The sequence below is a fragment of the Syngnathoides biaculeatus genome, chromosome 9 (genome assembly GCF_019802595.1).
Source record: "Syngnathoides biaculeatus isolate LvHL_M chromosome 9, ASM1980259v1, whole genome shotgun sequence".
In the NCBI taxonomy this organism is placed as follows: domain Eukaryota; kingdom Metazoa; phylum Chordata; class Actinopteri; order Syngnathiformes; family Syngnathidae; genus Syngnathoides; species Syngnathoides biaculeatus.
The window spans coordinates 16,312,709-16,325,088 of record NC_084648.1 but is presented as its reverse complement, the minus strand read 5'-3'; the positions used below and the strand labels follow the sequence as shown (position 1 = coordinate 16,325,088).

The 12,380-nt window shown below is 44.5% G+C and overlaps 1 protein-coding gene and 1 pseudogene across 1 annotated transcript in view; one reads left to right on the top strand and one right to left on the bottom strand.

Moving 5' to 3' along the window:
- Positions 1–12,380, top strand: part of papss1 (3'-phosphoadenosine 5'-phosphosulfate synthase 1) — a 28,677-nt gene that overhangs the window by 11,770 nt on the left and 4,527 nt on the right. Inside the window, exons 8-11 of the mRNA XM_061829182.1 lie at positions 2,333–2,538; positions 8,686–8,821; positions 10,265–10,533; positions 11,936–12,165. Coding sequence (XP_061685166.1) covers positions 2,333–2,538; positions 8,686–8,821; positions 10,265–10,533; positions 11,936–12,165 — 841 coding nt within the window. The remainder of the gene's footprint in view (positions 1–2,332; positions 2,539–8,685; positions 8,822–10,264; positions 10,534–11,935; positions 12,166–12,380) is intronic.
- LOC133506841 (5S ribosomal RNA) lies at positions 5,800–5,918 on the bottom strand (annotated as a pseudogene).

The following is a 12,380-nucleotide window of genomic DNA, read 5'->3' as shown; positions in this document are numbered from 1 at the left end:
TCGCTCTTGATGGGTTTTGAAGTTGTAAAAGCAATTCCTTTTTCATGTGAAAAGTGCATCTGCAGTACTCTTAAAATACCACTAGATGGTGCCCCAAGCTTTTAATTTAACCATTCTTTCACATTGAACTCTATAAAACGTCAGAAATAAGATGTCTCTGATCTAAATTACACACAAACATTTATTTTTACGAGTCATCCTGGCTATTAACAACTTTTAAGTCTTGTTTGGATCCAAAAAGAACAATGGATTCTCATTACGGTTGAGCACAAGCTCCACTTGTAAATGTTTTTTGGAAAAGGTATTTTGTTTTGGCAGTGGGGAAAAGAATCACATTTTGTTTTGAGTGCAATTGAAGCAACTTGCGCTTCGTGAACATTCCAAGATTTCCCGCACGACCTATTTCCAATTCCTGAGGTCTGTGTTGTTCTGCCAAAGTTTTTTTTTTTTTGTTCTGTGCGCATACATAAAATACTTTAATTAAAAAAAAATTTGCATAGCTAACGTATCATTTTCAGATTTTTGGAAGGCGATTGTAACAGCTGTCTGAGAATGAATCCCCTAAAAATGTAAAAAGCACGGATAATAACTCAAAGCATGTAAATGAGGTGTCTAAAAATCACAGACTGACATGTCGTCCGGCATGCCAGTAAACTGCAGCTGTAGCGGAGCGAATTCCTCACTGGACGTCAATCAAAGCCGTCGGGCCGCAGCTAACTGAACGGTCTGCTAAGACAAACAATAAAAATCCTGTTTGCGTCCTCCTCGCTGGCTCGAGGGAGTATTAATGCGAAGCAGCTGCTCGGCCCGCACGTTGGGACCAGACGACGACGCACCGGGGTCCGCGTTGCCTTCTGACGCCACAGCATCAACATCTATTGTTTTTTTTTTTAAAGGATGTGTTAAGTTCTTAAATCATATGACGCCGAGGTTCAGACTTATCTGGATAATAGCAATTGATGAACGTGCTCTCACGCCTCCTTTTTTTATGTCAAAGTCTCCAAATGGTCATTCAATTTTGTTGTCCTGCTCTGGTCGCATTAGATGGCGTAAGGAAAAAAAAAAAAAAAAAAAAAAAAAAAAAAGGGGGTTCTTTTGTCTAAATACCAGTCATGGAATTCACCAAAAATTTCAGATTTCCCGTTCAATCTTGGCCACGGGTGCTAGCCTTTTGCACGCAACCAGTCGTGACAAAAAATGTCCACCCAATTGTGTCGATTGGTCAAACTGTTGTTGGGGGGGATAACTTTTTATAAGTTGAAATAAAATACATGTACCGTATTTTCCACATTATAAGGCGCACCTTCAGTGAATGGTCTACTTTAAGAATTTTTTTTTCATATTTAAGGCACATAGAATAGACACTCCAGTCGAGGCTGGGGTTACGTTATGCATCCATTAGATGGAGTTGCACTAAAGGCTCAATATTGATCCATATATAAGGCGCACCGTCGGCTTTTGAGAAATTTAAAGGCTTTCCGGTGCGACTTATAGTGTGGAAAATACGTTAATAACAATGTTCCTGAAATGTAATTCATTTGTCAGAAGAGTAATGGCAATTCTAAGAGTGCAATTGCACTGCCTGGTGCTCTATCTATATATAATGATGTGAGAGTAATAAAAAAAAAGGAAAAAAAAGGTGTTTACCATGCAGGATACAGACAGACATAACCTATAAAGTATTTGGACAGGTGCTATCGAAACATCTATCCATCCATTTTCTTTGCCGCTTATCCTCACGAGGGTCGCGGGGAGTGCTGGAGCCTATCCCAGCTGTCAACGGGCAGGAGGCGGGGTACGCCCTGAACTGGTTGCCAGTCAATCGCAGGGCACATGGAGACAAACAGCCGCACTCACAATCACACCTAGGGGCAATTTAGAGTGTCCAGTTAATGTTGTATGTTTTTGGAATGTGAGAGTAAACCGGAGTGTCCGGAGAAAACCCACACAGGCACGGGGAGAACATGCAAACAACAATACAAGGAGGGCCGGGATCGAACCCGGGTCCTCAGAACTGTGAGGCCAACGCTTTCCAGCTGAATCACCGTATCGAAACATTCTTTTCAAATTTTGAAGACCAACAAAGGCAACACGACCTATTAAGAAACAAATTGTAGTCATATTTACCATTATGCCACTCAGTCTAAACAGCTGTAATCCTCAAAACACAGAGGAACCAAGTATATATATATATTTTTTTTTCAACTCCCCACTTCAATCACATCTTCATTTTTTAAATTTGAAATTAAATGTTGTACAGTATGAAGAAAAAGAAACTCTTTGTAAGAGCTAAACTCTGGACTTATCTGTAAATAACCACCTCGGTCTCCAGGCGGCGTGATCAACCTGTCAGTGCCGGTGGTGCTGCCGGTGGCTTCGGAGGACAAAGAGCGGCTGGACGGCGTGACGGCGATGGCGCTGGTGTACGAAGGCAAGCGTGTGGCCGTCCTCCGCAACCCCGAGTTCTACGAGCACCGCAAGGAGGAACGTTGTGCCCGCCAGTGGGGGACCACCTGCAAGAACCATCCCTACATCAAGGTCAGAATCTGAGCGCAAAGTCGAATGGGATTTGGATTGTTTGCTTTGATTGTCTCCTAGATGCATTTGTCGTCGTCATAAAACCTTTAGGTGCAAGGTTTTAAGTGGCATCGGTCTACATGTCCCCAGGAAAAAAATTGCTCGTTCTGATGATAATACATTTGATACAGTAAACTCCTTTAATAATAAAACAAACAGAGAACATCAAAATTAGACTTTTAATTGCTTATACCAGGGGTGTCGCGGGCCACTTCCGGTTTCCCTCAAAGGGCCATTATGGCTGTGAAACGATAATCTTTCACTGCCTCATCATATTTACACGTGAAATTTATGAACTAGTTTTGGAATCAGAAATCAAGGGTAATGGGTTTTTTTTTTCCCAACTTTTGTTGTTTGGTAACACAAACTCTTGCAATAGCTCAACGTTATCATGAATGATGTGACAATTTTAAATTTTGGTACAGATTTGAACAAAAAAATCATGGAAGTCGATACACATGATTTTCCTCCACACACACTTCTTCCTAGTTTGCCTTGCCCCGCCCCCTCCTCCTCTCTTAAAGGGGTACACTCACAATTACAAATGTTACAGTCCTTATGCAGCCTATCAATGTGGTTTATTATTATATTACAAGAGTGCTTAAACGCTGCCCACCACCGGAATTTTTTTTTTTTTTTTTTACATAAATCCATGACTGAGTTGGCAAGCATTGTCGGCGAGCACAAATAAGTGGGGACGAATGGGGAAAAAAAAAATTCAACCCGCAGACCAGCTGATTGTGAAAGATTGGAACGCACTTCCCGTCACATACCACACACTGCGGCGTGTGAATATCGCTGTACAATTTTTGGCATACCGATGCATATAAGTTTTTCACATGAAAAAAAAAAAAGTTAAAACTAACCTACGTTCATGAAGAACGGATGGAAGTCTCAAAGGCTGCATGAAGTTTAATTTAATGACGTATGAAACAGACGACAAAGAAGTCACATTAATGGTAAGAAGTACTTTTGTCGTTAGTTAGCAACATCATAATGTTATTTACCATATTTTCCGCACTATAAAGCGCACCGCATTATAAGGCGCACCTTCAATGCATGGCCTACAAAAGACCTTTTTTTCATGTATAAGGCGCACCACATTATAAGGCGCATAGAACAGATGCGACAGTCGAGGTTGGGGTTACGTTATGCATCCATTAAATGGAGCCGCAGCAAAGGCTCAATATTAATCCATATATAAGGCGCACCGGATTATAAGGCGCAATGGCCGGCTTTTGAGAAAATTCAAGGCTTTTAGGTGCGCATTATAGTATGGGAAAATACGGTAAATGAATTTAGAGACTTATTGTACTCTTAAAAGTATTGGTCTTAAATATACTGCACAAATACACTTTTAAAAATATTGTATGGCTCTTTTGGAATTACATTTGACAATATTTGCCGTTTACGGCTCTCTCAGCCTAAAAGGTTCCCGACCCCCTGCTGTAAAGAAAATGGTTGGGACTATGGAGGAAATCAAACAAGTAAATGTTGTATCTGAGGGAGCCATTTTGCACCTCTGTCCCACGTTTACATTAGAGTAATTTACATAACCATAACTTCTATGCCTATTATCATCTTGGTTGGGTGAAGATCCAGATTCACTTTCAAGCAGCTGCGCCGTCGGAAACGCGATCATCCGTCGATATCGTGCAGAACACCCACATCTGTAAGCGGCACATACTCCAATTGCTCATCGGTGAGAGATTCGCGTTTGACGTGTCCAAATATTACATCGCCACAAGTCCAAGTCTTACATAAAAAAGTACTGCTACTTCTGTGCATTAATTATGTGTGCTTATTTCATGCTAATGCCGTTCTGATGTCTACACGCAAACACGTTTTGTAAAATGTTTTGAGTCTGACCGGCGTTTTCCAAAAGCTCACTTTTCCACCTTCCAAAACTCATTTTGCCGATGGAAAAAGGCCAGCAGCTCATTAAAAAAAAAAAAAAAAAAAATCCAAGCAATGTTTGTGTGGACATGGCCTTAGCAACACAGGTGGTGCTGCTCACTTTTTTTCACCAACCCGACAGGGTGGCGCTCAAGTTTGGACGTAGTTGAAAAAGTGCGCATTTCGACGGGCAGAAGACAAAATGTTTGCACCCAAAGTCGTCATAAATCCAAAGTGATGAGCCTCAGCAGAACCGCGTTACACCTCCTCGGAATCTGCGCTGCCAGAACCCAGATCTGAAGCGTCGTCTCTTTCACTTTGCCGACGGAAAGAGGACCGCGACGACGTCGGCAGGACGGGGGTTGAGGCACTCCTCCCAATTTGTCCGGACGCCCGGTCTAATCAGTCCATCTGCTGCTTTTCGGCCCAGAGCGCTTTCGCAGGTGTTATTTCTGGACGCTGAGTCACTCTCGCTGCTTGCGTTGTAATTGTTCCAGTCTGCGGCTTCGAGGCTCAGGTAGATAAGATAGTGGAGCAACTATTCGGTCGCAGATAGCAGATGGCGGCCGGGCGCGTGTATCAGGACTCTACAAATGCATCTTGAGTTTCACTTTTTGAATTCAACTAATGAAATACATTTTCCACAAATTACACTTACGTACCCTAATTTCCGGCCTATGTGGCGCCACTTTTATCAACACGCTTTCAACCCTACCGTTTATGCGGTGATGCGGCTAATTTGTGCATTTTTTTTTTTTTTCTAACGGCCGCAAGGGGGCACTCGAGCGGAAAAGGTAAGCGTGAGACCGGTGGAATATATGTGCCGAGGAAGTGACTTTTACCAATCCGGCCCTGTTAATGCTGCACTTAGCTTGTTACTCCCGTGTCTCAGTGATTTTTAGCAGTATTTTTTTTTTTTTTTTTTAACCGGCCCTGTTCGTGCAGCGGCGCTATCGTTAGCGTGGCGGTGTTAGCAGTAGCGTTAGTACGACGGCGCTAGCGTTAAACCACAGGTGTCAAACTATAGGCCCGGGGGCCAGATCCGGCCCACCACATGATATTATGTGGCCCGCGAAGGTAAATCACGTGTGTCAACCTCCATGATTCTTGTTCAAAATCGGTACACAAATTTCAAATTGTCATATCATAAATGATAACATTGACGTACAGCAAGCGTTTTTTTTATCTTACCTTCTTTCCCTTTCGGCTTGTCCCGTTTGGGGTCGCAATAGCGTGTCATCTTTGTTGAACGCGTATTTGTTTGGCACAGTTTTACGCCGGATGCCCTTCCTGACACAACCCCTCTGCATCTAGCCAGGGGAGAGAAGCTTACAGCACCTGGTATTCCTAGGCGGTCTCCCATCCAAGTACTAACCAGAGCCAAACCCGCTTAGCTTCCGAGATCTGACGAGATCGGGCATTCTCAGGGTAGCATGGCCGTAAGCAATTTTTTTTCATTTTACCAAACATCAATAATAGTTGAAAACACCAATACCCTTGATTTCTGAGCTCAAAACTAGTTCAAGAAATTTAACGTGTATATTTGATGAGGTGGATAAAGATTTCTATATTTTTCAGTCATAACGGCCCTCTGAGGGAAACCGGAACGACAATGTGGCCCGCGATAAAAATGAGTTTCACACCCCTGCGTTAAACTCTGTGTACCGTCTTTGTAAATATCTCATCTTTCAATGTGGGCACTTGCAGCGCTTACACGTATCTATGTACCAAATGGTATTTCCTTTACAAATGTACTGGGTGAGGCTTATAACCAGGTGCGCTCTGGAGACCGGGAATTACGGTATATACTCTAATTTGATTTAAACCCAAAGTAGCTAACGGCGATGATTTGGTTTTACCGTAGCAGTCATTTTAATTTTTTTGCTTCATTTGTCCTTTGACGCCTTTTTTTATCTAATTGTCGCAAGAAAGCGTGTGCTCAGCTTGTCGTCATTAAAGATGTCACTCAGTAACCGGTGTCTGTTTCATACACAAGCGTGCGCGTCAGTCAACACACCTTCCACACTTCACCCAAACGTTTCTCCATCCTTACGGTTTCCTGCCAGGATTCAACCTGCTCTGTGGTTCGAGTGCTTTAATCCACTTTTTCCCTGTTTACCTATTGGCTAGTCAGACAGGAGCCCCCTTCCTCGGAAACCCCAGCACGCCGCTTGTTTATTTGCCTCAGCCCTTTTCGCGCCACCAAATCCATCCCGCGCGCGTGCGATGGATTAACAGCACGCATGTTCAGACCTTTTCCCGTGTCCAACATAAACAGAGCCGTCAATCGCTGCGGCGGATAAAGATGCTAATCTAGCTTTTCACAACTGGTCGGAAGGCCAGCTGTACGCGGGCTGATTAGCGTGTGGGGGGGGGGGAGTATTCCGACGCTGCAATTTTTCACTTTATTTTGTAGCCATTTGCATTTTGATTCAGGCAGTCCCTTTTGAGCTCTTGATTCTCATTTGCACGAACTTGCACTGTGAGCTGTAAAAACTGCATAGACAGACACTTTCCTAATGAAGTCCAATCACTAGAATCAAACAGACTAATGATGGTATAGAACCAACATGAATGTGTGTCACAGCAAACGGTTTGAATATTTATGCCTTTCCTTTTTAATCTGCAATTTTTTATGTCAATATGGGGCGCTGTGTGTACACTTAATAAGGAGGGAAAAAAATGAACTGACATGATTTGAGCAAATGGCTGCAAAATGACAGGAATTTTAATGTCGTTGTGAATACTTTCCGTACCCACTGTAGGTATTGATCGGGTCACATAAGAACAAACATAATCAAGTCATACCTTTGATTTCCACAAATTTTGGGTGGAACAGAATCCCTTCCAGCACACTGGTCAATTTGTGATTTGGTTTTGAAGCAATTTTATGCTTATGAAATAATGGAAAGAATCCATTGAAATGTACAAAGAATTATTATTAGTAGGAGTAGCTATTTAACAAGCTGTTGGCAACCCTCATCTGTTGACTGCACTTGCGCATTTCAAAAACAGCGATAGCCACAGGGACAGGAAATTATAGTTACCGTAATTTCCAGCCTACAGAGTGCACCTGATTATAAGCCTCACCCAGTACATTTGTAAAGGAAATACCATTTGGTCCATACATAAGCCCCACCCGTGTAAAAGCCACAAGTGCCCACATTGAAACACTAGAGAAAGAGTCCCCTAAAGAAAGACGGTACACAGAGCGTTTTAATACCGTAGCTTAGATTAACATAGCAACAAAACGGTAGCACGAACAGGGCTGGTTAAAAAAAATAAAGAAAAAACATACCGGTAAAAAGAAAAAACTTCCGCGTCAGCTAAACAGTAAAAACGGTAGCGGAGCACTAACAGGGCTGGTTAAAAAAAAACATACCTAAATCGCTGCGACGCGGCAGGAACACAGCAGCAACCGCTAGCGCGGCGCTAACAGGGCCAGTTTCCAAAAAAAAAAAAAAAAAAAAAAAAAAACATACCGGCAAAAGTCACTTCCTCGACACATTTATTCCACCGATCTCACTCTTACTTTTTCCACTCGAGTGCCCCCTTGCGGCCGTTGGGAAAAATCCACAAATCAGCGCATAAACCGCAGGGTTGAAAGCATGTGAAAAAAGTCGCGGCTTGTCGGCTGGAAATTACGGTATATGTTATTCTACAACAAAATGTATATACTGTATTATACGTACGTAGAAACAGTTACATATATGACCCCGCCTATGCACTTCACCTGCAAGTTTGAATTTACAGTAGGAAGAGATGTTGCATCGAGAAAGCACAAACGCAGTGGACAAGGTCTTCGGACTAACAGCACAGCTGCTGTCCCGCTTCCACTCCTGTCTCGCGACCATAACATCTAATTGTTGACAGTTACTTGGAACGGAGCGTACAAAAATAACCTTGGGCCATGAGCCACACGCTGCTTCACCAAGCAACATTTTTTTTTCTTTTTCAAGATTGCCAAGGCAGCCTGTATGCTTGGTGACCTTTTCCAATGCTCAAGAGAGGAGTAAATTTTTCGAAAAGGTTTTTACTTTGGATCTGTTTTATGAGTATCCCCACTGTACCGGTACTTTAGTCCTGACTCTGGACCTTGGCCTGGCGCTACTCCAGCTCGCCTAAGTGTTTTTTTTTTTTTTTTTTTTTCTGGCCTCCAAATGTCCCCTGCCTGCGTTATTTTTGTGTTGACCGCCGTGACTCTGGTTTCAGATGGTCATGGAGAGTGGAGACTGGCTGGTCGGTGGCGACCTGCAGGTCCTTGACCGGATCTACTGGAACGATGGGCTGGACCAATACCGGCTGACACCCACCGAGCTCAAACAGAAGTTTAAAGAAATGAATGCAGGTACAATTTGGGGGTCGGGTAATCCATGACCTTAAAACATTACAGAAGTAAGACTGTATACAAGAAGTAAAAGTCCTCTTGAGGGATTTGTTTTCGAGAAGAAGCAGGAAGTGACGTTAGTAGCAGACGGCCACTTAAGTGGTCTCGTATATTTATACTAGTTTTACCTCCGGGAAGGTATCTCGTTGTTCTCTCGTGTGTTAGGCAAAATGCCGGCTCGTTGTATTGCTGGATATTGCTCGAACACTCGGGAGGATGGATTTATTCTTCATACTTTTCAAAAAGACCTGGTTCGTCGTGAAAAATGGATTGCACGGGTGCAAAGGATGAGAGCTTTGTGGGTTCCAAATGACAGGTAGGTGTGTATACAGCTACTTAAAAAAATAAAATAAAATAGTTGGGGTGGGGGGCGTAATCCTCTCAGAATGGAACAAAAGATCTGCACACGTGAGTCAGGGGTGCCAAATGTGTCGATGTACCCGTCGGCGCAGAGCACGGCTTCGGACGAGGGGCACGGCCGCCATGGACAAGGCACAGCTTCGGCTAGGCTGGCTCATACATACTATCTGGGAGTCGGTTGTTAGTTAGAAGTGATCCGCATATCATCTCAATATGGCTCGAAACGATAGGGCAATATTTCCCCGATCACTTCACTCGATTGTGAGACGTTCTCTTCTTTGAAAAGAGATTCCGTGTCCCTTAGTAGGTGGGCAGACAAGGCACTGCTTCGGGTGGGCTGGCTCATAGTTACTCTTTGGGAGTCTGTTGTTAGTCATAAGTGATCCGCATGTCATCTAAATATGGCTCGAAACGATAGGGTAATATTTCCCCGGTCACTTCAGTCGATTGTGAGACCTTCTCTACTTTGAAAAGAGCTTCCGTGTTCCGTAGTAGGGTCCACAGCGTGTTTTCAATGGAAAATGTCACGGTGTGATGTAATGAACAGACGATGCAGGCAATATGGCGACCACTTGGATGTCGAATGAGACTTCCCCAACTTTGCACATGGATGACACGCTCTACGCTCATATTTGTCTATTCTATATCTATTTTAGAATGTTTATAGGCATGACACTTGACCTTTAAAGTAGAAAATGTCTTCTAACAGGGCTCGTTACTCAGCCGCCTTTAAACAAACCTTAATCGGTGTTGCCGAAGACGAGGGAAACCGTCAAGCAGCGCGGCGCTTCGGTGTGAACGAATCGAACGTGAGATCACGGCAGAACTTACAGGACAAAATCCTCTGAGGAAAAAGCAAATGGAATCGATGTGGCGGCCACGTGACAATGGTTCTGTCGGGGGCTGGCAACGAGAGCGGAGTCTGGAACTTGCTACTGAGGTTCTACTGTATTCCCCCCCAAATGTCTCCAACCATCTGTAGTGCATAAACACTTACAGTCAAAGAAAAACCTAATCCCAGTCTACGTTTCCTTCCACTCGCAGATGCCGTGTTTGCCTTCCAGCTACGCAACCCGGTTCATAACGGCCACGCCCTCCTGATGCAGGACACCCACAAGCGCTTGACAGAGCGGGGCTACCGCCGACCCGTCCTCCTGCTGCACCCGCTGGGGGGCTGGACCAAGGACGACGACGTGCCGCTGCCCTGGCGGATGAGGCAGCACGCCGCCGTGTTGGACGAGGGCGTCCTGAATCCGGACTCTACCATCGTCGCCATCTTCCCATCACCCATGATGTACGGCGGGCCCACCGAGGTGAATTTCTTCTCAATGTCTTTTACGTGCTAGAAAATTAAGTGGAAAGCTGATTTTTTTTTTTGGGGCACATTTCAAATTCGCTCGGCCTTTGAACTCTCACGAGAGAATTTGCCCAAATGAGGAGGGACACTAAACCACAAAGCCGTTTCACCTACGTCATCTAATGTGGGTTTAGCACCGTTGAGAAGTCTCAGAAAGTTGAGGTGGAAAAATTAAAGTGTGAACCTTATGAGGATAGGCAGTACAAAAAATTGATGGATGGATGTTTATAATGTACAAAAAAAAAGTCTCTAGGACCATTGTTCAAAATTCAACAGCAAGTCAGTCATTTTATCTTTGTCCAAATTTTATGCCTCATACTTTTGACTTCCCATTAAAGCATCGGTGTCAAACTCGAGGCTCAGGGGCCAGATGTGGCTGGCCGCATCATTTTATGTGGCCCACAAAAGGAACCCATGTGCGTCAACTTCCATGATTGATGCTCAAATCTGAACAAAAATTCAAAATTACCATCCATCCATCCATCTTTTTTGCCGCTTATCCTCACAAGGGTCGCGGGGAGCGCTGGAGCCTATCCCAGCTGTCAATGGGCAGGAGGCGGGGTACACCCTGAACTGGTTTCCAGCCAATCGCAGGGCACATGGAGACAAACACCTGCACTCACAATCACACCTAGGGGCAATTTTAGAGTGTCCATTTAACCCTCTCTGGACCAAATAAAATTTGGCAGAGAGAAAAAGCGGATACTTTCAGAAATTGATACTCTGGACTTAAACTAGCTAATTAGCATAAACCTGTTGCAAATTTGCATCCCCTGCTCGGAAAGGTTTAATCTTGCATATTTTTGGGACGTGGGAAGAAACCGGAGTGCCCGGAGGAAACCCACACAGGCACGGGGAGAACATGCAAACTCCACACAGGCGGGGCCGGGATCCAACCCGGGTCCTTAGAACTGTGAGGCCAACGCTTTACCAGCTGATCCGCCATGCCACCCCAAAATTACCACATGTAATGAATAATAACGTCGAGAGATGAAACTTTTCTGATAATGATCCCCTAGTTATGATAACGTGATCAATAATTGAGAAAACCATGATCCTTCTGATTTTAAAAATACTTTTGAATTTTTTTGCATATATGAAAGAATACGATGAGTTATGACTGTCATAACGGCCCTCTGGGGGAAATTGAAACGAAAATGTGGCCCCCGAGTTTGACTCCCCGGCACTAAAGAGTTCAGTTAAATGAGCCCCAACTGGCTGGATTGGTGACGCTAAATTGCGCCATTTTTTTTTTCCGCTCACCCGCTTTAATTTTTGCAGCGCATGGCATGAAAATTGGCATTTTAATGAGCAAAAAAATGGCGCGAGCTACTCTAATAGGCCGGCTCCCTCAACAGGTGCAGTGGCACTGCCGAGCTCGAATGGTCGCCGGAGCCAACTTCTACATAGTGGGCCGCGACCCCGCCGGCATGCCCCACCCCGACACGGGGAAGGACCTGTACGAGCCTACGCACGGGGCCAAAGTCCTCACCATGGCCCCCGGCCTCATCACCCTGGAGATCGTTCCCTTCAAGGTGGCCGCTTACAACAAAGTGAAAAAAGCCATGGACTTCTACGATTCCAAAAAGTGAGTATCGCCGGGGAAGTGGTGCCGGAAGTAGGATCCGCTCTGAACTAGATCGCGACAAGAGAAGACCCCGCATTACGACAAACCAGCCTTCACACTCAAGCCTGCACTTCCCTCCATTTTCTCTCCTCGGAGGAAGCGCGGCGAGTCCGAGGCAACGACAGTAACAACCGCGGCTTTTTATGAGAACGCGACACACATGTATGACGCTGCTG